This window comes from Plectropomus leopardus, chromosome 8, assembly GCF_008729295.1.
Source record: "Plectropomus leopardus isolate mb chromosome 8, YSFRI_Pleo_2.0, whole genome shotgun sequence".
Lineage (NCBI taxonomy): Eukaryota > Metazoa > Chordata > Actinopteri > Perciformes > Serranidae > Plectropomus > Plectropomus leopardus.
In genome coordinates this window covers 3436670-3461685 of record NC_056470.1, presented here as the reverse complement: position 1 = coordinate 3461685, position 25016 = coordinate 3436670, and the positions used below count along the sequence as shown (strand labels likewise).

At 40.8% G+C, this 25016-nt stretch overlaps 1 protein-coding gene across 2 annotated transcripts; it reads left to right on the top strand.

The window, feature by feature from the left end:
• The first annotated feature begins 684 nt into the window (after positions 1 to 684).
• Positions 685 to 24546, top strand: rtel1 (regulator of telomere elongation helicase 1). Of its 2 annotated transcripts, XM_042492221.1 has the most exons (30): positions 685 to 841; positions 2006 to 2099; positions 2244 to 2325; positions 2751 to 2811; positions 3308 to 3383; positions 3937 to 4021; positions 5470 to 5535; positions 7041 to 7197; positions 7348 to 7380; positions 7508 to 7583; positions 8827 to 8924; positions 9161 to 9216; positions 9618 to 9689; positions 9782 to 9863; positions 11991 to 12123; positions 12414 to 12527; positions 13244 to 13284; positions 13529 to 13614; positions 13794 to 13871; positions 14026 to 14103; positions 14443 to 14589; positions 15312 to 15427; positions 15900 to 16023; positions 17912 to 18077; positions 18159 to 18316; positions 18582 to 18677; positions 19388 to 19598; positions 20148 to 20285; positions 21788 to 21976; positions 22085 to 24546. In XM_042492221.1, the coding sequence occupies exons 1-30, from the start codon at positions 781 to 783 to the stop codon at positions 22231 to 22233; spliced, it is 3123 nt and encodes a 1040-aa protein (XP_042348155.1). In that variant the 5' UTR covers positions 685 to 780; the 3' UTR covers positions 22234 to 24546. The 2 variants fall into 2 exon arrangements, with proteins under 2 accessions (XP_042348155.1, XP_042348156.1); XM_042492222.1 differs by lacking the exons at positions 21788 to 21976; positions 22085 to 24546 and adding an exon at positions 20720 to 21206.
• The last annotated feature ends 470 nt before the right edge of the window (positions 24547 to 25016 follow it).

Here is a 25016-nt window from a genome sequence, read left to right as displayed (position 1 = left end):
TTTTCTCAGTTACTCAGAGACTGGACTACCCAGTCTCCCCTAGTTTTGCTTTTGGTGCTTTCAGTTATTTTTTATGGCAATACTTTTGTACTTTTACTTTAAGGTTTTAATGCAGAACTTTACCTTGGAGCAGAGTATTTCTGCAGTGCAGTATTTCTATTTTTACTTGAGTAAAAGATCTAAATCATGATGATAATAATAATAATAATAATAATAATAATAAGAATAATAATAATAATAATAATAATGGGTTTTATTTATAATGCACTTTACATTTGAAACAAATCTCAAAGTGCTACATGATAAAATGATAACTTGGAAAGGAGAAGCGGCAAATACACAATGCCAGCGTCTTCTCCTCTACTTCCTCCAACATCAATAATTTTCCACCAAATTATATCACAGAACACAATAAGTGCTGCATGAGCCATATGCAAAGTTTGAGGTTTTCTGTGAATAGCAGCTGCTCGTTGGATCACATGGTCACTGAAAGTAGCAGAATGACCTGAGAATTTGAACAGTGAAACATTGTATCCCTTGTTTTATCTGAAGTTGACCCCTTACAAGCAAGAAATCATCACAGCTTGACAGCGGCTCTCTCCAGAGATGTAACCAGTTTACATGTTTGTCTGTTTGTTCCAGGGGGTGAATGGGGTTCTGGAGAGTCCCACAGGGACAGGTAAAACCCTGTGCCTGCTGTGTGCCACCCTGGCCTGGAGAGAACACCTTAAGGACACCATCTCTGCCCAGAAGATATCAGAGAGGCTCGGCGGGGAGGAGATGTTCACAAACACATCCCTGTCATCGTGGGGGAATGCTGCTCCAGACACCGACACACCAAGTATGTTCTTATCATATGTAAAGTGGAATATAATACAGGCCTACTTTTACTGTCCAAATTCCGTTTTTTAATCAGGCCCTAAACAGCTGCCATGGGTCGGGCTCGGACAAAGACTGTGTGATTTCATTCAGCTTCAGGCCTGATTTTAGTGTCAAGTCAGTATGAGCATCAAAACACTATTTTTGCAGAAAACTGTGCTTGTCATGCGGCAAAAAATGGGGAGACTTTACGCTGCCTTTGATTGGCTTACCCTAACATTCTAACCTTAATTATTCCTACTCTTCTTGCCTAAAACTAACCAATCTGATCAACAAAGAAGTTTAGCCAGTTGAAGAGAGAGTATGGTGGGTCACAAATTTGTGGCCCTGGCAGGAGTCTCAGTGATTTTTATTCCCCACATGTTACGTATTGTTTTCAGGAAAAATGTCAGTGAAAATTGTCTTTTGATAATTATTTCAACATTATACCACCTTTTTGAATGTCTATATCAGTCAGGGACAGAAAGAAATAAAAAAAAAATTATCTGTCTTACTCAACACTTTCAAAATAAAAGCCCTCTGACAACGTTTTTGTCAACAGAATCCCTTCAGTTCTGAACACAAGGCATTTTATTCATAAACATTTGAGGGGCTGTGTTGTTGACAATGCAGTAGCTAGCACGACTTCATAAATAAGAGGAGTATGGGCTTTTAATTGTGGAAATACAGCGGTTATATTGAAAGGTGGCTCTGCAGCAGCGCCAAAACAACAAAGCTGCCAGTGTCACCACAGCAGTTTGGTGAAGTCGCAGACATGCAGTGTGACCCAGGCGTTTCTCTTTTAGTCCAGTCATTCACTTTATTCAAATTAAGGAATTCTTCTGATTTTTATTATTATTATTGTTGTTGTTGTTGTTGTTGTTGTTGTTGTTGTTGTTGTTGTTGTTGTTGTTGTTGTTGTTGTTGTTGATGATGATGATGTTTTGTTTTTTTTAAGGGTGATAAAGTCAGAAAATATGAAAATTTGAAAACCTCAATAGAAACTTTGAATGAAAAAAGCTTTGGGTACAACTCAACTCTTTGGAGAGAAGCAGCAGCTGACTTGACTCATCATCACTGTGGTATTTTGCTTCAGGTGACTCTGTGACATATCATGTAATAACTGCGCATTGTTATTGTTTCACAGCCCATTACACTGATATTCCCAAGATCATCTACGCATCCAGGACCCACTCTCAGCTGGCGCAGGTTATCAGTGAGTTAAAGAACACCTCATACAGGTATGCTGTAATTTCCAAAACAGCACATGATGTTATGTTAGAATATTCTGCATGAATGTTGGTGTGTGTGGTGATTAAGACACAGAGGAGTTAAAGACCATTTCTGGTAAACCCATAGATATCTATATATTTCTCTGGTTTCAGGCCAAAAGTGTGTGTGCTGGGATCCAGAGAGCAGCTGTGTATCAACCCAGAGGTGATGCGTCAGGAGAGCAACCATGTCAAGGTATCCAACTGCAACACTGATTTTTTTTTTCATGCACATTCATGCACATTTCCAGAGGCATATTTTGGTGCTGTGTCAGCTGAACTGTCGGTAAGATGCAGACACGCCCCTCAGATCATCCAGATTTTGTGCAGTTCATCGCCAGTGTGTCCAAGTGTTGCTGAGATTCTAAACCCCACGGGTGAGCTTCGACGATATTATGCTCTCCAATAAAAATCTGATGGAAGCACCTTAAAGAGTAACTGCTGGGTTTGTAATGATGAGCTGATGCAGCAGTTGATACTGGGTGAATACATGTTGCTGCATCTCTTTAAAGACGACACAAAGTTTTCGTTCTGACATTGAAGATAAAAGTGGATATGAACCTATATGTACAGAGTTCAGTTTATTTCCTGCTGCGGAATTTATGCAATCATGTTTTTCAGGTCCATATGTGCAGAGCAAAAGTCTCCACCAGGTCATGTGTCTACTTCAACAACACTGAGGGTAATGTTAAAACACTTTATTCCTAAATAAAAACTCAGAAAAACTAAAATCTGACAGTCAAACTGAGCAGCGCTGATCAAATATAAACCAAGATACTGTGACTGAGCTGCATATTTCTCGCCTCAGATGTTCTCAGAAACATGTTTTACCTTACTGTTTAACTGAAATACATAAACTGTCCAGCTGCCATTGTGTTGAATGGGCAAGGTCACATTGCTTCACCTACCAGTGAGAGCTATTTTGTTTGGCTTCGTATGGCGCAGTGCATTCTGGTACTCGTAGGATTTCTACCTTTTGAGAAAAGCCAATGCCACTGTTCTTTTTCTGTTTTCTGTGGTCATGTCGCAGCAATTTCTAAAGTATTTGCATCTTTCTGCTGCAGAGACGGACTGTGAAATATGTGAAATACTTTTAATGAAAGGACACACACAGCTGGGGGTTCTGTTTTTCCAGCAGTGATGGAGTTAACCTGTCATTTTCTTAATTTCTTCCTCAGAGAAGAGCACTGACAGAGACTTGGTGAACTCTATCCTCGACGTGGAAGACTTGGTGAAATTTGGTAACAAACAGAGGTGTGATTTCTGTTTTCCTGTTTACCTACCTGCCTGTCTCACTAACCATCTCCTGCTTCATTACACGTCCAGTCAAACAGCTGATGCATGGTGCTGCTGAATAGCTGTGTGAGAGTATAGGGCTGCTACTAATGATTGTTTTCATTAGTGATTAGCTTGCCAGTTATTTTCTCAATTTGCTGTTTGGACCATAAAATATCAGAAAATACTGAAAGTATCTCAAACTTTAAAGGGACAGTTTAGCCTAAAATCAAGCATACATCTTATTCCTCTTACCTGTCGCACTATTTACTTAATTCTTTCAGCAGCAAGAGAAAGGAGGACAGGATGAACCATAGTGACTGGTTTCTCTGTTCTTTTCTCTGTTTGTTTTCACTCAGTCTTTTACTGTCAGTAATAGTATTCATTATATATAGATTTTATGTTTGTTTCCAGGGAGATAATATTGAACTTTTATAGTGACTGCTGTTGCAGCTCCAGAAGCAACATTTGGTTATTATGTCCTTTGTGCTGCGTCATTAAAGGCAGTAGTGTAATGAACATTTTTGTGCAGGGCCTGTCCTTACTACCTCTCCCGATCCTTGAAGCAGCAAGCAGATGTCATTTTTATGCCGTACAACTACCTGCTGGATCCAAAGGTGAGCTTACTCCCAGATTTCAGATCACTCTCAAAGCACAGACAGAGCTGATTTTCTGCTTCACTACTGGAAAATATAGCTGTGATACATCTGTATTTTATTGATATCATGATATGAAACTAGATATTGCCTTAGGGGTTGGATGTGGTAATGTCTATTGTTGTAATCGACTCAGAATAATGCCAGTAGAATCAGATTTGGCCTTTCGTTTCTTTTTTTAGATATTTTTTGGGCTTTATTTGATAGGACAGAGTGTACGTGTGAAAGGGGGAGAGAGGGGGGACGACATGCAGCAAAGGGCAGAGGCCAGAGTCGAACCCGCGACTGTTGCGACGAGGACTCAGCCTCTGTACATGGGGCGCCCGCTCCATATACTGAGCCACAGATGCGCCAGATTTGGCTTTTCAGTACAAATATTTGATGATTCGTTTTTCATACATACAAAGAGTTAAGTTTAAATGGGGTGCAGCTGGACGCTCAGTACGTGGGTTTCCATTAACCCTTAAATTGGGCAAATTGAAATTGCGAATATAAACTACACCTAATGGAAAATGTCAATTTCGGGAAAAAGAAATCACAAAAAAAGTTTTTACACTTGCATGAGATGGTATTTTAGGCAATTTGGAGAAAAATACTTCACAAAACTGCAATGGAAAGACTTTTGTGTCTTTTCTAGGTCACATGATGCTATGGCTATGTGCTTGTCAGTAGGAACTGGCTCCCTCATGATGCAGCAGGAGCTATAAGAGGAGTTATTGCATCACATAACTCTTAAAAAGTTGAGCAGATCATCTGGAAGTTTTTAATCCACAATTCCTCTGTGACATCATGGACTATCACTTCCCAGAAATCCCTGATATGTGGCCGCTCCCACCTATAAGGGGCTTGCTTTTCCATTATGGCTCCATAGCACGCCTATGTGGCCTTGGATTGGAAATAATGACGGCTAGTGTGGTGGCTGCAATAGAAATAATTTTTTGATCATCATCATCATGGTTACTGGGTCGTATCGCCAAAGGAGAAGTCACAGAACATCACTCAGTGGAAACACAGTCATCTCGCAATTGTGTTTTATTGACATTTCAAAAATATCGCTAAAGTTTTGAGCAAATCTATAATGAAATCCACCTAATGGAGGATTAGCTTGTTTCACTACTGGCAAAGTGACCACTGTCATGTAATCATCCTGAATGACAAGAAAACCTTTATTTTCTTACCTACTCCTTGTGGTTCCTGAGTTACTTCATGCTCCTTAATGTTTACTTCTGTTTGGAGAGGAAAGGTTGACATTATAGTTACATTAGTTTCCCATCAGTCCTGTGAGTATCAATATGCCATCAAGCTTCTATAGAGATGTAATAACAATAACAGCTATGATAATGATAATTGTCCCTCTCATTACAAATCCAAATGATTGCTGGTATTTTGTTCTTTAATTTGTTCCACAGAGCCGCAGAGCACACAATATCGAGCTCAACAAAGCCGTGGTCATCTTTGATGAAGCTCACAATGTGGTAAGACCGTGCTGTCCACAGCTGTTCTGAATGTCTGTACTGGAAGGAGGGGAGTGAAGCCTGCTGACAGAGGCCTCGTTTCAGGGCTGTTAGTACCAATGTTCCCGGCCGAGAGGGGAGACCACTCTGTCCCCCTCTCCTGCAATCGGATGTTATATACAAAATGTAGAGGGTGACAGAACAGCGTGATGTTCCTGCCTTAAACAGGCAGCGTAAAAGCAGCTTAAGATTTCTCAGTAAAGTAAGTGCTGGTTGGTGGATTAGATACTCGCTACATTAGTTTTTTCTTCTTTTCTACAGTCCACATGAGAACGGAGACTTGTTCTCATTGTTGTGTCTCCCCACAGTCCCCTCCATGTTTGCTGGTCTGCTGGTTCTTTTTGGGTTCTGGACAGAGCACAGCTATTGGTTGTGTTCGCGTCATTGAACTTCACTATTTGCATGAGCCAAGGCTAAAAACATATTGTAATATGAAACACATTTGAGTTCATCGGAAGTAAAGACAAGAAAAAGACTGACTTCAGAGAGCTTGGACTGAGTTTTATGATCACCTTACACCAAATTATTGACATCACTGGAACACACCAGCTGAAGTAAAACTCTCATGATGTTATTCCATCACTGGAATTTGTCTGCGACAATAAAATCAGTTGATAAATGGTTTTGTGTGAGGCCAGCATCACAGGCACTTTGTTTGAAGCACACCTTAAAAGTCTGCACATTTGCTTGTTTAATGACCACCACTGCAGTGGAGGTAAAAGCCATAAAAATCAGATGATGTATCGCTGGGATCCGCAGTTTGCTTTGCCTGGGGGCCACTTATGTAAATTGACAGGAGATTAAGGGCCAGTCGCAACAGCCCCCTGTTTCTTTGATTTTAGGACACTTCTAAGGTGTAGGGATCTTTCTAGAATTTTAGGACATTGCCTCAAATTTCAGGACATCTTAGATTTTAGGACATTTCTCAGCTTTTAAGACATTTCTAGGATTTTAGGACATTTGTAGGATTTTGGGATGTTGAGGATTTTAGCACTTTTCTAGGATTTTAGGACATTTCTTAGATTTTAGGTCATTTCAAGAATTTTAGAGTGTTTCTCAGAATTTAGGATGTTTCAAGAATTTTGAGACATTAGGTGCTTAGCTAGGACCTCTGCTGGGGAGTGCAGAGGCTCTCCACTGGCACTTTTTTTGATCAACAAGCTTTATTTTGATGGTGTTCTATGCACTCCGGCACCTTATGTATACTAAATATACAAAAACAATTCCCAGTGTGAATCATTTTATTTTTAATGTGAATTAGAATATAGTAGGGGGGCCGCCAGGTGCCAGGATTTGAGTACCATTGATGTAGTGTTTGATTTAATGGAAGGCTGCAGACTCCTGAGCCCGTATGGGACTAGATACGCAAGATGATGAGGACAGACATGACTGTGGTCTAGTGTGTGGCAGAAACCTTCTCATAGAGGACAGAATATCCCAACAGGTGATGTCTGTGTTGTCTGCAGGAGAAGACATGTGAAGAATCAACGTCTTTTGACCTGACTCCCTATGATGTGGCCTCAGCCATCACTGCGGTGGACAGGCTGCTGGTGGAGCAGGCTAAAGCAGCTGGCCATGGAGACTCCATCACTGAAGACTCCAATGTAGAGTCCCTCAACTCTGGTCAGAATGCTCATTTGTCTCAAACACAGGGGGAAGGCATTATGGCATCTGATTAATTCAGACATTGAAAACATTTTTGGATGTTAATCTACAAATATGTCTTTTCAGCATGTGTACTTCAGTTTCAGCAAGTGATATTTTTTGTTTCAGGTTTAAATTTGGCCACCGTTGCTAAAATCAAACGTAAGTATTCTTAAGGCTGTAAAGAAGATATATCCGACCACTCACTCTGATGATCTCGTGAGCTACATTTAGCCATCAGTCACTGCTTTGCAGGATGTTTACACTTTGTCTTTGTCTGCTTTGACAGAGATTCTTCTGGATCTGGAAGCTGCCATTGATTCTTATGAGGTTCCAAGTGAACAGGGCATCACTAAACCTGGAATGTACGTCAGAGTGTGGTAGATGATAAGCAGGTTGAAACGTCTTTGCCCCACTAAAGCAGAGTGTGTCAGTGAATCAGTCGTTCTGTCTCAGACCCTGTTTACACCTGCTGTTAACATGCTTCTTAAGATCACAGGTGTCCAGCTCTAAGTGCAGGTGTAAATGCACCCAGTGTGTGGGAGTGGGCTCCCTTGCTCTTTGCTTTGGCTCTCTCCCTCTCACAGACACACACAAGAAAAGAAAGAATCATAAACATTAGGTGCCACACACGCGCACACACACACACACACACACAATCCTCCACTCATCAGGACCCCTTTCTCATGAGCGATTACATGTAAACATGCAAAGCGTGTATTTTTTAATCTTTAGGTCTTTAGACTATTTAGTCTCATTTTTTGACCACAGAGCACCCATGTGACTTGCAAGTACTGTTAATATATGAACTGAAGAACTGTTGGTTTGTTTCCTGCTATTAACTGTAGCAGGTGAGTAGGTTAGGCGAATGTTTTTGTACGTCATTGTACGTATTTCATTCAAAGCACCTTTGGAGGTGGTTCGGACTACATGTCAAGAAACAGGAAGTTTAGTGTCTGTGCAGTTAGCATAAGCTACACAGCAGCAGCTGTTCAATGGTCCTGATGACTTGCATCGACACCTGAATGGCTCGACTTGTTATTAACCACCTGGTAACATCAGCCATGTCATGCTAACAGTTAGCCCTGTCACTGTGTGAGTGCAGGCAGACTCACAGCAACTGTCCCTGTTACGAGCTCACACTCCTGCAGTAATGGTCTCCTATGATGGTGAATGAAATAATGTATGTGTTTATTTGCATACAGATCAGGGAAGTGAGATCCAGTGCCAGTTGTTTACTCGAGATGTATGTGACATTCTAATGTCAGGTGGGAACAGACAGAATTACAATCAGTTTACCCAGGACACATGTTAATACCCCTAGGCTCTGAAACAGGCTCTAAAACTTCTTTCACAACAAAATTTTCATGTTAGTTGGTTAGATTCTCTGTCCTCACGGTGCCACCTGCCTCTGAAAATTCTTTGTACTGAACAATATACAGAATGTCATGAAAGATTAGGATGTAAAAAGAAAGGCTCTATCTTACATTTCCTGACTATAAACATCAGATGTATTGTACTTAGATTTTTCTGTTGTCTGTTATCTCACTTCTTAGAAAGAGTTGTTTGATATGGATTTTGAAATGAAGTGTTTTGTGTCTGTCTCAGCTTCATCTATGAGCTGTTAGAGAGAGCCCACCTGACCTACGACAGCAAGATGGCAGTCTGTGAAGCTCTGGAGCAGATCACTGGATACCTGACAGGACGTGAGTTTGGCATAATGTCTTTGAGGTTTTGTTTGGACAACATATTTTGATTTACGTTCCATTTTCTGCTTTCCATGTGATGTGTATTTTGCAGACTTAATACCTACATATACATAGGAGTGCAGTAGAAACCACAGTCTGCTGGCTGTATCATACAGACCCTGCTACAATATAAAGTTATATGTGTAGTAACTTGTACAATTAACAAATCAGTTGTGTGACTCTTCTGTCATCAGAGGAAGGAGTATTCCTGAACACAAGTGGACTGCAGAAGCTGGCCAATATCATCCAGGTATATAGTACACATTAACTCTTACAGACTGTAAATGCATGTTAAACACTTTCATTCTTCATTTTTTGATCATTTTGTGTTCATGCATATGGCATACATTTTGGCAAGATTGTGTATTTTTGTTTAATCTTGAAATTTCCAGCTCAGCTCCTGCAAGAAGGGACATTTTTTCTATTCTCCAGTACTTCTCATTCCAGTTCTGTGTTTAGAAATGCAAATCTCTAAAGTCTCTTTTGTTTAGTCATCATAAACCACACCACAGGGACATTTCAGCATATAGACAATATGTGCGGCTAAAGTAAACTAGGGATTTTATGCTGTATTTTTTTTTACCAGTATTTGGATGTGGGAAGTGGTCAGTTCACTGCAGCAACAATAACTCTTCTTTCCTTCTGTTGTAGCTGGTGTTCTGTGGTGAACCATCAGCAAAGGACAGACAGCAGCAGATGCAGTCCAACACAGCTTATTTTAAGGTGCCTGTACAGTAAATGACAGTGGCCATATGGAAATGATGTTAGTTATGTAAAGAGTGATGTCAGATCTCATTTCTGTCTGTTTGGCTTAGGTTCATATCCATCGAGACACCAGCCATCAGAAGAAAAGTCAGAGCACTGATGTGTGGGCTTCATCTTCATCCAAGAAACAAGGTAATTATCCACAGCCATGTCAAGAATATTGTTTTCAGTTGTTGTTATAGTTTTGCGCAGATCTGTAATGGAAACCTGCCTAGTGAGGTAGAAAAGGCAGATACTGTGTATCAATACTGTTATTTGTGTTGTTGTGTGGAGTGTCAGTTCAGAGCAGCTTATTCAAATGACTAAAAAATCTACCCCAAGACTAAACACCAAACACTATGCACAGTATTAACAGCATTAACATGAAACGCACTGACAGATAAATATTGATCAATTTATTACAATGCAGTGTTCTGCTGGGAAACCTCGGGTCCTGGCTCTCATGTGGATACCACATGAACAGTGTCACCCACCCAAACACTGTTACAGACCAAGTACCTCCCCTCATGTCACTGACACTCCCTGATGGCAGTGTCCTACCCAGCAGGACAAAGCACCATGCCACACCACAAAAACTGCTCAGGAATGACCCGAGTAACATTGCAAAGAGCTCAAGGTGTCCACCTGGAATCCAAATTCCTCAGATAGCAATCTGATTGAGCATTTGTAAGAAGTCCTGGTACCCCAACCTACAGTTCTCAAAGGATCTGCAGCGGTACACCGGTTTCAAGGTAAACAGTGGTATGTAAATTGATGGTTATCATATGGTGTACAATTGCTTATCTATGGTATTGAAAGAAAATGCGACTGAACAGAGTTTCACCTCTATTTTACTTTTTTCAGAAGTTAACACACACCCACTTAAAATTCAAAAATGGTTTCAAATATAGTAATAAAACGTTTAACCAACAAACCCTTGCTGTTTTCAGTGCTTTAATGGTCATTGTAACTGATAATAATAATTCTGTAATTGCCTCCCGTGACACCATGACATTGCAATGTTTTCAAAGACGGTTATTGTACCATGACAGTCTCATACTGTTGTAGCCCCAGTGGCATGGAGCATTGTCCTGCTGGAGGGGGGCACTGCCATCAGGGAGTGCTGTTGCAATGAGGTGGGGTGCTTGGTCAGTGTTTGGGTGGGTGGAATGTGTCAAGAGGCATCCACATGAATACCACGACCATTCATATAACACATTTCATTCAACAGGACTATTCAAAGTGCATAACAGAGCAATGGAATATAAAACACAATAAAGGATAAGGACTCACAATAAATAGTAAAAATATCAGATTTAAAAGGTAACAAATAATAACAACTGAATTGTTTTTTAAAATCATTAAAAAAAATAGCAATAGTAGAGACAGCGGGTGCAAAGATAAAAACATTTTTTTTTAATTATTTTAAATCGAGTTTAAAATAAGTTTGTTGTCATTAGCGGGTGGAGTAGGCAGTGTAAAAACAGGAACATTTTTAGCTTTGACTTAACAGTGGTCAGAGCTTTCTAAAATCATCTGGCAGGTTATTCCAAGTTTGTGCTGCATGATAACAAAACGCTGCTTCACCATGTTTTGTTCTGGGGACGCTCAGTAGGCCGGCCCCTGATGTTCTGAGGGTCCTTGAAGGTTCATATGTCACAAGCATGTCAGAGATATATTTTGGCACTGAGCCACAGAGTGGTTTATAGACAAGCAGGGAGCGATTTTAGAACGAGAGTGATGTGGTCATATTTTCTAGTTTTTGTCAGCAGCTTTCCGAATAAGCTGAAGCTGCCCAACATCTTGTTTTGAAAGGCCTACAAACAGACCGTTGCTGTAAACTAATCTACTGGAAATAAAGCCATGGGTGAGCCTTTCAAGGTCTTGCTTTGACATTATCCATCTGACTCAGGCAATGTTTTTTAAATGATAGTAGGCAAATGAAGTTACTGATTTGATGTGACCGGAAATTTAAGTCTGAGTCCAGGATAACCCAAAGGTCTCTTGCTTGACTCTGAGTTATGAGAGAGAGGGATTCCAGGTGAGAGCTGACAATCTGTTTTTCATTCCGTGGCCCAAAGATGATGATGTCAGTCTTATCTCTGTCAGTTATTCACTTCACCTGTCAATGGTTTTAATGGCTCTTTTTGTCGGTTTATATCTGAATGAATGACCATGTTGTTGTGACATGTTGTGTTTGCTGTTATATGAGTTTGTCTCACTGATCTGCCCCTCCTCTGTGTACACCTGCTTTAATGAGCCCCCTGTGTTTGTTTGTAGGCAACATCCTGAGTTACTGGTGCTTCTCTCCTGGCTTCAGCATGCAGGATCTGGTGAATCAAGGTGTTCGCTGCATCATTCTGACCAGTGGTACCCTCTCTCCCCTGACCTCCTTCACCTCTGAGATGAGGATGTGAGTCGATCCTCAGAGCTCTTTATACCTGCAGAGGTGCACATTTAGCATTTCTTCACCGCTGACTTTGCAGGGCTGAGGGTTAGTTTGCCCCAAACACTATGAATTCCTGCTGCTACTGTCAGGCTGCCTTTTTTCCAACAAGAGTCATGTATGTGACTGAGTCCAGCTGACTGCCAGAGACATTTTCCTTTTAAACAAAAGCACCTCACATCCTGTTCTGCAAAATATCCTCTACATTACCTGATAGACTTATTAACCCCAATGTGTTTTGTATTTTGTCTGTGCAGAAAATTTCCAGTCAGTCTGGAGAACAGCCATGTGATTGAGCGGGACCAGATCTTTGTTGCCATCATTGAACAAGGCCCAGACGGAGTGCCGTTAAGTTCAGCGTATGATCGAAGGTTCGTACAGTTTGGTATATGAAGCCGATTTTTTCTCTACTTTTCTTTTGATTTGTTTTGCTGAGCATTCTAAGCTCAGATTGCTGTCCTCATAGAAGTATCCATCTCTTTACATACCAGATATGTCTGATGTCTACATCTGACACAACTCAGCTGTGATTCTGCCTTTGGAGCACCTTCTTTTAATAGTAAAATAGTTAATTCTAAAAATGGCTTAAGCCTTGAACATACTGCCTGTGTCAGCAGCACTGGTCAGCCACATCTCAGCTGCAGCAAATCCAGAGAAACAGTGTCTCGCCGATTTCTTCTGCTCAGTTGTCAGCAGAAATACGGTGACAATGCTGTTTTGATTATCTATACAAGCTTTTATTACAATTTCAATGTCTATCTTTCATAGAGATGAGGAAATACATATGTACTGCATCTGTTTTACTCAACTTTGCCTGTTTCTGTTTCAGAATAAAATCCCTCTGACAAAGTTTACCATCAGTTGTTGACACAAGGCATTCTATTGTGAAATATTTCAGGACCGTGTTGACAATGCAGAAGCTGCATAACTTCATAAATGGGTGGAATTGCGTATCAGTATGAAAATACAGTACTCATGGAACACAGTGAGAGTGCAAGACGACGCAGTTTGGCGAGGTTGCCGTCACACCCTGCTCACGCCTGCAGTGTGTTCCAGGCCTTACCATCTTGTCTTCTTTCTGTGACAGGTTTCTCCCTGAAAACATGGCATCTTTAGGCAACACTGTTGGTAAGATCAAACAAAATACACATCTCTTTATTCTAACATGTTCTGAAGTCATGTTTTTCTCAGTTCCATCACTGTTTGTAGGTAACTTAACGGTACTCATGATTTCACCAGAACATGTCCTGTTTGAACAGGACACTTATTCACTTTCTTCCATCAGTCATCACTATGTCTGTAATCTGAGATTCTTTATGACGTTTGTGTGGATCATCATGCGAACATGTTGCCTGCTGTGTTCTCCCCTCAGCCAACCTGACCCGTGTGGTTCCTCACGGACTCTTAGTGTTTTTTCCCTCCTTCCCTTTAATGGAGAAAACCCTGGACTTCTGGAGAGTGAGTGGAAGCTCAGCAGCAAAATAAAATGTTGATGCATTTATTTTTATTAAAAGGATTTCTGAATTGAATGTCACCATGTAAAATTAGGTTTGTGTGTGTGTGTGTGTGTGTGTGTGTGTGTGTGTGTGTGTGTGTGTGTGTGTGTGTGTGTGTGTGTGTGTGTTTTAACTCACCAGGCTAATGGACATGCAGATCGCATTGAGAACGTAAAGCCCATGTTTGTTGAACCTAAACGAAAGGGCACTTTTACAGAGGTGGGTGTGGATCTATTACAGATCTAAATGCTCCAGCTGGACAGTGTCTTTTTAGAAACCTTTTAGAAACAATCAGAAATATTTATTGAGCTGCTTTTGGTGTGTGCTGGATGCAACAGTTTCAACAACATCTTGTCTCTTTGGCTGTTCTCAGGTTATTGACGGATATTACAATAAAGTCAGAGATCCAGCATCCAAAGGGGGAACCTTCTTTGCTGTTTGTCGAGGGAAGGTAAGGTTACTGTTGGTCCATAGAAATGGACCGACAGGAAAGCCATGAAAAGGCTTTAAGCCTGGGCCAGATTAACCACAAGGGCAACGGGACAAGTGCCCAGGGGCCCAAAACCTCTGAAGTGCCCAGGGTACAAGTAAAATATCTCACTAGATCTCGTTTTATGTTAACCTGTTGACTGGTGCCGCTTTTAATCTGCAGCTGTGCAGAAACACACGCTTGAAACACACATTCAAAATGTTAGTAGTCAACATTTGTAGGTGAATTTACTCTCGATCACATGTAAGTGTATACGAGTGCTTACCTCTCAAAGCATCTCTAAATGTCTCCCTGTGGCAGGCGAGCGAGGGTCTGGATTTTGCCGACACCTTTGGTCGGGGTGTCATCATCACCGGTCTTCCCTTCCCTCCGAGGATGGACCCGCGAGTCATCCTGAAGATGCAGTTCTTGGATGAGATGAGTCGGAAGAAAGCTCCAGGGCTGAAGGTGAGGGGAAGCTGCTCGCTGAGTTTCACTGAAAGGGCTGCATGTTGCAGGGGTCATCAACCTGCGGCCTGTGGGCCCTATCCGGCCCGCCAAAGCTTTCCATCTGGCCTGCCAGATATTAAGTAATGTAGAGAATATAAGGAGGAATAGTATTATAGTACAAAGAATATTTAGAATGTTTTTTTCTAATATTGGAGTAACTGCAAAAACATTTGAGATGTAAGTAATTTTATTATGAAGGATTTAGCCCACACAAATATGTGCCATTGATCTGCGGGCACTAAAGATGTTATAAATCCATCAGCTCATTATTAGCGTTAGTGATGTGGTGGGTTCGGCACACTCACTAGAAAAATATCAAATGTCGAAAAGTGGCAAAGCAACTTCCTGAAGTTATATAACATTTGATGAGTGAAGCTGAAGTTAATCAGCATCTTTTATAAATGGGTTGTTTCTCTTGTTTTTCTTGCAAGAATTGGGACAAAATCAAACATATCGTTTAACATGCCATAATACTATATTGTTATTATAAATGTTGATTTTTATTTTATTATTAAAATTGTTCAATGTATTGACCAGTGATCTAATCTCTCCCTCTGGTTTAGTGCATGATTCTTTGTTATGATGGTGGTTATTATTTGATTCTTTGTTTTCGTGTGTGTGTGTGTGTGTGTGTGTGTGTGTGTGTGTGTGTGTGTGTGTACATACATGTGTACGTACAGTACCTGTCTGGGCAGGAGTGGTACAGACAGCAGGCGTTCAGAGCTGTGAACCAGGCCATCGGTAGAGTCATTCGTCACAAGGAGGACTTTGGAGCCATCTTGCTGTGTGATCAGAGGTCAGACATGATGATGTCAGTCATCAGTAACCAATCATATCACAGCTTGTACTCACTTTAGGCCTCATGCAAGAACCATTTGTAAGAACAAACATGTTATGTGGCACATACAGGTGATTAAGAAGAGGTAGACTTGAATTGAACCTTGCAGAAACATGACAACTCTTGGATGTCTCTGCAGCCAACTAAAGTCAAGTCAAACATCTTCAAAGCAAATGAGTTGTCGGAGTACCTGCATGTACAGGAACCTAGTGTCTAATTTATGTCATTTCTCAGCAAAATCAGTTCCTGATGCACTTTCACCCACCGTTTTAATTAAGGGAACAGTTTCAGTTTTTGATCCAGTTTGATGTTTTTATGACTGTTTTTATGGCAGAGCTAAGTCAGGAGGAAGGACACAATTGAGAGAAAGATGGATGCAAGATAAAGGCATTGTGATGGTCCCTTGGAATAACGTGACTGCTCCCCACAGGTTTAAAAGTTCTGATGCCCGGGCTCAGTTTCCATCATGGGTCCGGCCTTATGTGCGTCTGTACAGCAGCTTTGGGAACATAATCCGAGACGTCTCTCAGTTCTTCAGGGTTGCACAGAAACTGGTAGGTTCTAACACTCACACAGTTTACCCCCAGGAATAGTGCCAGGCTTTGAAGCAAATTTAACAAAGTAGCCAAAAGTGGAATGACACCGTAGGGTCCGTCACACAATGTCATGGAGCCAGAAAGACTTTTTCCCATTAATTTACATCAGGAAAGAGACATCTGTAAATCAGTGGATATATTTTTCTGAGCATCAAAACCCTTGTGAAACAACTCATTTCACTATCAGGATGTAATCCATTCAGTTGATAACATTTAGAAAGTCTGAAAGTGCCACAAGATCAAATTATTTGATCGTCACTCAAGCCAGCAAAGCATTAAACCAGATGTCAGCCTTTCTGCCAGCTGAAGTTACCCGCTCGGGGACACTCAGCTTCTGTAAGTCTTGCCTTGCCTCGTTGGCCCCATATAACGACAACAGTGCATGTAGATACAGCAGCTAGTAGCTCCTCAAATCCTTATGCACGACTCTTTTACGTCAGAGAGGCACGTTACATCAGGAAAAGTTATGTGGGGTTTAGACTGAATGCAGCAGACTGCAATAGGAAAAGCTGTAAAGTATTCTAAATATAATGTAGGCTACACTTAAAGTGATGTTGATCATTTTAGGTTGCTTCAAACTGTTCAATGAAGGCAGAGTTTGCTCACAGCCGTTTGATTATATGGACACGACGCAGCAGTTTTCTACCCCAAAGTTAATGTAAATAAACAGTTATGATTGTGATTGGGTCTGTATCAGAGACTGTATCAATAACAGGTTTATATCAACTAGCTGAAAGAAGACATATCTTTACCGGCTGTGGTGGAGTTAGACAGACTTCATCAATAAATGGGTTCTCCCCCAGTGCTTCTATATGGGACAACAACAGAAGTCCAATTAAATGACCTAAACACACTATAACTGTAGCTCCACTTAACTGTGCATGGAAACATACTGAGTGTGATAAAAGTATAAAAGTCAGCAAGAATGCGGCGACGCCCCCACCCCACCCCCAGCAGCTTAGCGTTTCAACATTTATACAGGGTTTTGCCCAACGTTTATGCGTTTAGGAATTTGGTCGGTTTTGCACATCACTAGTTGTGACACTCAAATAAATTTATCCACTGATTTACAGACGTCTATTTCACAGTGCAACTCTAGGTGAAAAAGTCTTTTTTGGGCTCCAAACCTGCTGCAGACCTGGGAGTTATAATTCCATTATTTGGCCAGTTTGTCAAATTCGCTTCAAAGCCAAGCGCTGCCCCTGGGGGCTTGAAGAGAACCCGCTCTGTATGTTTATATAAATGGCTCGTTCTAAGGAAACATAAATGCAACCATTTTTACTCTCTGGTGATTATAAGCTCATGAAATCAATTTTGAATATTATCCAAAGGTGGCGGGGACGTTACTCTCTGGAGCAAAACCTGATCATGACAAGAGAGTCCTGGAATTCATTTCATGCATAATAATCATTCATTCAACACACAGAACACAATTCACAGAGGCATGCCAACAACTAAACCTCATTATTCTCCAAATGAAATACAATTAAACTCACTTGTCCCAAATCCTACAAACTGGACCTTTTAAGGATGAGTCATAATACAATGGGAGATAGCCAAGTTCAATGCCAGAGGACAAAGAGATGGATAAGAGACACACCCTGTAAACATGTGCTAAATGACATGTAAACACTGACTCCAGATAAATACTGTACACGTGTCTGTGGCAGGATGCTTCACATGTGCACCTGAAAAGCCTCCATAGATGTGATCTGACTGTGTGTTGGTGCTTCCAGTTGAAGCTGTCCACTTGTACTGACTGTGTGTGTGTGTGTGTGTGTGTGTGTGTGTGTGTGTGTGTGTGTGTGTGTGTGTGCGTGTGTGCGTGTGTGTGCGTGTGTGTTAGAGGCCTGTGGTGGAGAAGAAGTCTGCAGCAGAGAGCTGTGGGACGCTGTGTGCACCAGACTCTCAGTCCTCTGACTTCACTCCCTGCTCATCCTCCCAAAGCTCCCACACCCAGAAGGCCAAGGTGCTGGACGCCCACATGCCCAGCCTGAAGAGGAGGAGACTCAGTGAGTAGAGCGATAAAGGGAATCAGTCCAGAGAGGAGAGCTGAATCCTTCATTGATCTGTGTCCTGCTGTTTGTGATCAGATGAACACACAGGAGCCAGTGGGATGGCCAGGGTGTGTATTGAGTATGAGTGTGAGGCGCAGGGGAGTCAGAAGAAACCGGCCAACCTGCTGGATGCTCTGGAGCGAGGGGACCGCTGTAGTGGAGAGGACCATGATGCAGCGGAGGGAGAAGAGAAGGTAGTTTGTTTCCTGTGAGACACTGTGGTCTGTTTTTCTGATGTGCTGCTTTATACATGGCAATAAGACAGGTTTTGTTAAAAAATAACTGCTGTGTATACAAAAGCCAATTTACTGTGGTGAATGTCAGGTACCCATGTGTGAAGTGGGTCAGCTTAACTATTACTGATGAGTGCTGCTATCAAACAACAATAGTAAACTCAAAATATACTTCTCTCCTATAGGACTACACTTGTTTGTTAAATGTAATATTCTTCTTTTGAAGGCAAACCGTTTGTCAACACTGTCTCTGCAATGTGACAAGAGGATGGATGATGAATTGCGGGGAGGAAAACGTAAAATTAGATTGGTCCAAGAACAGGTGTGTGTTGTATTTTTATTGTGATGGTGCTAAATTTCCTGCTTTTCAGATATTTTACACGACTAGAAGCAGAACCAGAGAGATCCCCAGTCAGTCTCCATCTGGTTAGCATCAAACATAAATTAAAAACAGTGTGACAGTAATTAATGAGCTACAGGAGGCTTCAGAAAAACATTATATTCAAATATATTGTAAAAATAATCTCGTAAACACATAAGTGAAGGAGAGTGATTGCACTGAACTTAGACTTTCAGAAATTATCAATTTAACAATAAATAATTAGAAATAAGTTAAATACACCTCGGAGTAGCACCCTACAAAAAGGGAATAGATAGACAATAATTAACCCTTTAAAAATAGACCATTCTGTTTAAATAGACCTAAAATAAAAACCACAATAGCTCAAGCATTCATTCTTTTTGCAGCAGAAAGTTAAGGCTTCAATTATTATTGTTTATTGACTTGCATAACCTTTAAGCCCAGTTTGTACAGATTTTAGGGATATGAAGCATTTGAAGATACTACAAGAACTCAATTCACAATAAGCAAAACTACCTACAAATATAGGCACTGGCAGACCATTTCTCTTGCAGAGTTCAAAGGGTTAAATCAGTTTCAGTTCTTGAGGTTGCCACCACCAAATTCTTGACTCGTGCACAGTGACCGTAATGTTTCATACATACATGTCAGCAGTGTTTTTCTTGTTGCAGAAAAGAAGAGTGTCGAAGGATGTCTCTGAGGAAGGTGCAGCGAACAGGGTGAAGAGTTTCCTCGGCGAGATGAAGAAGTCACTGAGCCAGATCAACTATGACCGCATCATACAGGCTCTGCAAAACTACAAGAAGACTAAAAACCTGGATGTCCTGCTGGCTGAGACAGCTGTCTTAATGGAGGACGCCAACACCCACAGTCTGCTGCGTGGTAAGCCTTCAGCCTGCACCTTTGCTCTGTCATTTGGAAGCACGTCGTACCACAGTGTGGTAAATAACAGGCTGCCAACTCTCCTGCGGTTTGTTTTGAGTCTTTCATACAATTCACCAAGCACCCACACAGATGGAAACAAATCTAGTGCATGGTCTAATACAGTTTCATACAACAGGCAATAAATACTACATGTTCCACATTTTGAGACGCAGCTGTAGCAGGCTGTGTGTTGATTCCATTCCATCGCTGGCTTTGAGACTGTGCGCCAAGAGTTTTAATAGTTTGTCCTGGTCATTGTATAAAATGTGTGCCACTGAGCAATGCAGGCAGAGCCAATGTGATAATAAGACCAAATTTTACTTTCAGTTTAATTTTGATACATTCAAAGCTCAGTCTCTGTAGTACAGTGTAAAGTTAATATAGTTTACTGTCGGTTTCAAATAATGTGTATAGTGTATTAGTTTTTGCCTGAGCGTGCAAACAGGCTGTCTTTGTCTTTCCATGTTAACTTTTTGACAAGTTGATAATGCTGCCACTGTGTCACAGGCCTCTACCAGTTCATCCCCCCGCCTCACAAAAAGAGGTTTGATGAGAGATGCCGGGAGCTGACGGGGCAGGGCTGCGGATATAAACCTCACCACTCGCTGTCTAAGGAGGAGCGAGAGGCACTGATGCAGCAGAACGGTATCAAACCTTCAGCCCAACCCAACACTGCACTGTTCTTAATACACTAGAAAAGTATTGACAGGCTCACAGCTACATTGTTTTTTATAGTCTATTATTTTTTCAGTTCATGTGCTGGTCTGTGAAGTTTGTGAAAAATGGACTTTACTCTGTCACCAAGCTGTCATCATCAGATTGTTGCTTTTGTCCAACCAACAGTCCAAAACCAAAAAGATATTCAGTGTACAGTTAATGTAATATTTGTTTACAATGACACAAAACACACAACACAGGTGGCCAGTGTTAGCTAACTTTAAGTCAAAATGAGCTTATCAATTTAATTACTGCATTTACCTTGAATTTGTGACAAAAACCATCAAGCGATATGAAAACATCCGATTACAAACTTTCACACAAATGTGTAACTGTAATGTTTTGTTCTGGGGGTTTTTAAGCTACAGCCAAACAGCCTGTGGGGGGTCTTCCCTCCTCCAGTTGGTCGTCTACCTCCACTCACCTGAACACACAGCAGCTCAACAGTGGAGGACACCACCTGACCCAGCAGGGGTTAACAGAGGCTCCGGCTGGTAGGACTTCACACCCCGCTACCTTCAGTAATTAAGGTTTAAACATAAGAGAGTCACCAGGTGAAGACAGTCTATGTCCTTATCTTCTGTGATCACTGCTTACATTACCCATAATTCAGCACTTGTTATTGGTCAAAGTCAAAGTCAAAGTCAGATTTATTTGTCAATTTCTTCACATGTACTTGACATACAAAGGAATCGAAATTACGTTTCTCACTATCCCATGCATAGACAGATATCAGACAGGACAGGGCAAACAGTAAAGTGCACAGGCACAACAGAGTTAAAAATCGAATTAAAGAATTAAAAATATAGTCTATATAACAAAACAAAAGAAAAAAAAAAAAAAAACAAGAGCAAAAATAGTAATGAGTGCAGTAGAGAGAAAACAGATAAACAGAATGTAAACAGCAGAATAAATAGTGCAAAAACAGAATAATCAGTAAATAAACAGTGTAAACAGTGTAGTGCAAAAAAGAATAACCAGTATATAAACTGTGTAAACAAAAACATTGTAGCAGCTGTGGGGGTTATTGCACAAATGATAGGTAGAATTAATAACTTAACTCTCCTCAGGAGGGTTAAAGTACCAACAGTGCTGCATTCATGTGATGTCGGAAAGTCGTAGTTTCCGAGTTTGGAGCTCATTCTTCCGACTTCTTTGTGTTCATGAGCTTTGAGGTCATTAAGTGGGAACAACATGGAAGCTACATAGAGGATGGCTTGCATTTTAATGCTAAGAGTGTTTATACAAGAGCTCAATAGCTGTTAAACTAAAGCCTACACAAACTGCTATGAACAAGTGAGTTTGTGTGTGTTTCTTTTTAAGAATAATGTAGTCTAGTTGTTGGCATGCCTCGGTGAATTGTGTTTCCTGTGTTGAATGAATGATTATTATGCATGAAACTAATTCCAGGACTCTCTTCTCGTGATCAGGTTTTGCTCCCAAGAGTGATGTCCCTGCCACCTTTATGGCTGACGTGAAAAAAGCCATCGGAGCAGAAAAATCCACCATATTCTTTCAGGCCGTTCAGAGCTACAAGAAGACAGGCAGCTATGAGAAGCTGGTGACCACACTGGTGAGCTTATTCACAGAGAGAGATGAGGACTTCAGCCTGCTCGTCAGTAAGTGTGCTATCAAATCACTACATATTTTACAAACTTGTAATTCTTTGAGATTAGATTTTTTTCAGTTTGTCATTATTCACCAACTTTCTTGTTTGTTTTTTGAAGGATTTGGCTTGTTTATTCCCGCTCGCCACAAGAAGCAATACAGAGAGATGTTGGATGCTCTGATGGGTCAGTCTGTCTCTGCTGCTGAAGCTGCTGCTGGGAGTGAAGACCAGCAAAGACACAGTGAAGAACAAGCCTTTGGATTGTAGTATATCAGAAATATGTTCGTATTTCTCACGAAATACGAACATATTCCCTTTGGATGTTGGAGAACAGTTTCAGGCTGTAGTTATTGGGAATCATCTTCATGGAGACCGTTAATATCTCTAACAAAGCTCTGGCAGTCAATTCTGTGGACGTTAATGGTTGATAGTTGTTGGTGGTTGCACTGCACCAAAGTGTTTGAGCAGCCTTCCAACCTGAATGATAAACACAGTCCTGCCAAAATTTAGAGATCAGTCAGCACTTTCGGTGGAAGCTGCCGGTCTCCTGCTGCTTCCACAACTAAACACACCACTGGCATGAACAAAAGCCAAGAACAATGACAGACATTTTGTAAACCAGAAGGTCTTACAGGTGCACAGAACTGTGAAGAAACCAAAGAATCCTGCATGCTCTCAGCCTTACTTTTATTCACTTTATTAACAATGTTTTGGAGATCTGAGGACCAAAATGTTGCTCATCAAAGGAGTACTGGTGATCCATATCATATTATTAGGTATTATTTTAGAATTTTCTTTTTGTCATCACATATCATGAAGTCCATCCTGTCTGACTTTCCGTTCACTTTTCTTCTGTTCTGAAAAGTGAAACCAATGAAAAAGTGCCTCATAGGTGCCTTGAGGCAGGAAAATCTGTTGAATGATTTTCAATGGAAACGCTGTGTGTTTACGCCACACTACAAATGCCAGCGACGTGACAAGGTCCTGAGCACTAATTCTGTGCTAAGCACTGCCAGTTGTGCAGATTTTTTTTTTTTAAGATAATTTCTGGGGCTTTTATTCGATAGGACAGATTAGTGGGGACAACATTCCCATGCCGAGAGTCAAAAAATGTTCAACTTTGGGTAAAAAGGCAGCGCTCATTATGATTACTTCAGCCATTCAGGATGGGGGAGGGACAGACAGCCTACTGCAAAGACAAACTGTCACATCTGACATGTACAAATGTCAACAGACAACAAACAACAACAGCGGAGGAGAAATCAGTTCATATGAAGTACATAGTCTATACCATGTTTTCTGTCATGAACCCACGCAGACCTGCAGGTCCGTCCTCTCCCCTGCTGCTTCAGCCTCTCCTCAGCTAAAGCAGGTACTCTACCTTGTGCCGAAATGTTTACCTCTGTAGATATCATAGCAACCAAAGCTTCTCAGCTGAGTAAACGTTGCTCCTCCAAAGCGCTCTCTAATGCTTCCAGCTGGGCGTTTCCTGACAGTCGCCTGCCGTTTTTAACTGGGAAAAAAATCACTAAGGTGGACTGGGGGCCTTAAGCCTGCATTGTTTGTAACGGCCAACAGGAGGAGACCAATGGGTGACATCACAGTGACTATGGTCAGTATTTTACACTGTCTATGGTTTTCACTAAAGATGTAAATCTTTTTTTTTTTTTTTTTTTTTTTTTTTATCCTAAAGCAATTATATCTTTTTTTTTTCCCCAAAAGCAGTTGCTTACTATAGTGTTTGGGACTATTTTCAGTAACAGATTAATCTACATTTGGTACTCCAGTGAGTTTTATGGGCAGCAGAACAGCGCATGTGGGGCTGAGTCAAAATAAACAAAACTGTGTGTTCATGATGAAGGAACATGTCAACCAGTGCAACAATGTGGCTCGATGATGTGTTTTTCATAGTTTTTAGACGGCGTTTGAGTTTTTTTAGTAGATTGGTGACAAAAACAAATTGATCTAGGATATTGCCGGACTTACCACATCCTTTAAAGCCACCGTGGATAGACTTATTTTGACAATAAGATATCTTTGAAATCATACTGTTGGTAGAGGGTTGTGTTTGTAGAAAAATGTGTGTCAACCTATTTTTCTCAGTGTATTTGGGTCAGATATGTGGGGCTGATGTATCAGCCTTTATTTCTGTGTGCCACAGTGTCTTCTTTTACACAAACTGCAGAGCAAAAGTTGGAAATTGTACTTTGTGGGAAAAACACTTGTCAGATTATATTGGTGTTTTTTCTCAGTGGTTCTATTCACATAGACATAACAATAGTTTGAATATATATAAAACAAACTATCTTATGAATATCAAACATCATAAGGCTTCTCAGACCGATTAGACGCTATAACACATTTTCGGCTTCATCGACACTGTTTTTAAAGACACAAAGCAAAACAGTTGAATCAGAGTTACAGGAAAATATTTGTGTATGTACTTGAAACAGCTCATAACGTACTGCTGACAGAACTATGCACTATCTAGGCTCTGTTTAGGGGCAGTAATCTGGTGGCGGCTTTGAAAGGTAAAATCAGCCGCTCTGTCTGCTCTATTTAATGTCATGAAAATGTCAAATGGAGACATATTGTATTGTTTATGTTGTGTTTTTAATATTTCTTTAGCTAATTAAATTGTTTAAAGTACAGTTGCTTCAAGTGTCTTCTGTAACAGCAGCGTTGGACAATAATGAAGCTTCCTACTTTATAGATAAGGGCTGGTCATACTCCACCTCCACCTGGCAAACATCTCAAATACATCTCAAATATGGATGCAAACAAGAGACAGTATTTGTTTACCCAAATTATAGTGTTTATTGCATTTGAGTTTGTACATACAAGTTTTATTCATATTAACTTCTGATTTTCTCTCCACATTCAGAGAGACAAAAAAACAAAACAAAGGGAAGCACCACAAAGAAAAGCACGAAAGCAGAACACTCGTGGTTACAAATGTCCATTTTCAAGGAGGAGCATATACATACATGCAGTCTTTAAGTTTATATTTCTAATATTCCAAAAGTTTTTTTCCACTGTGACGTAGATCA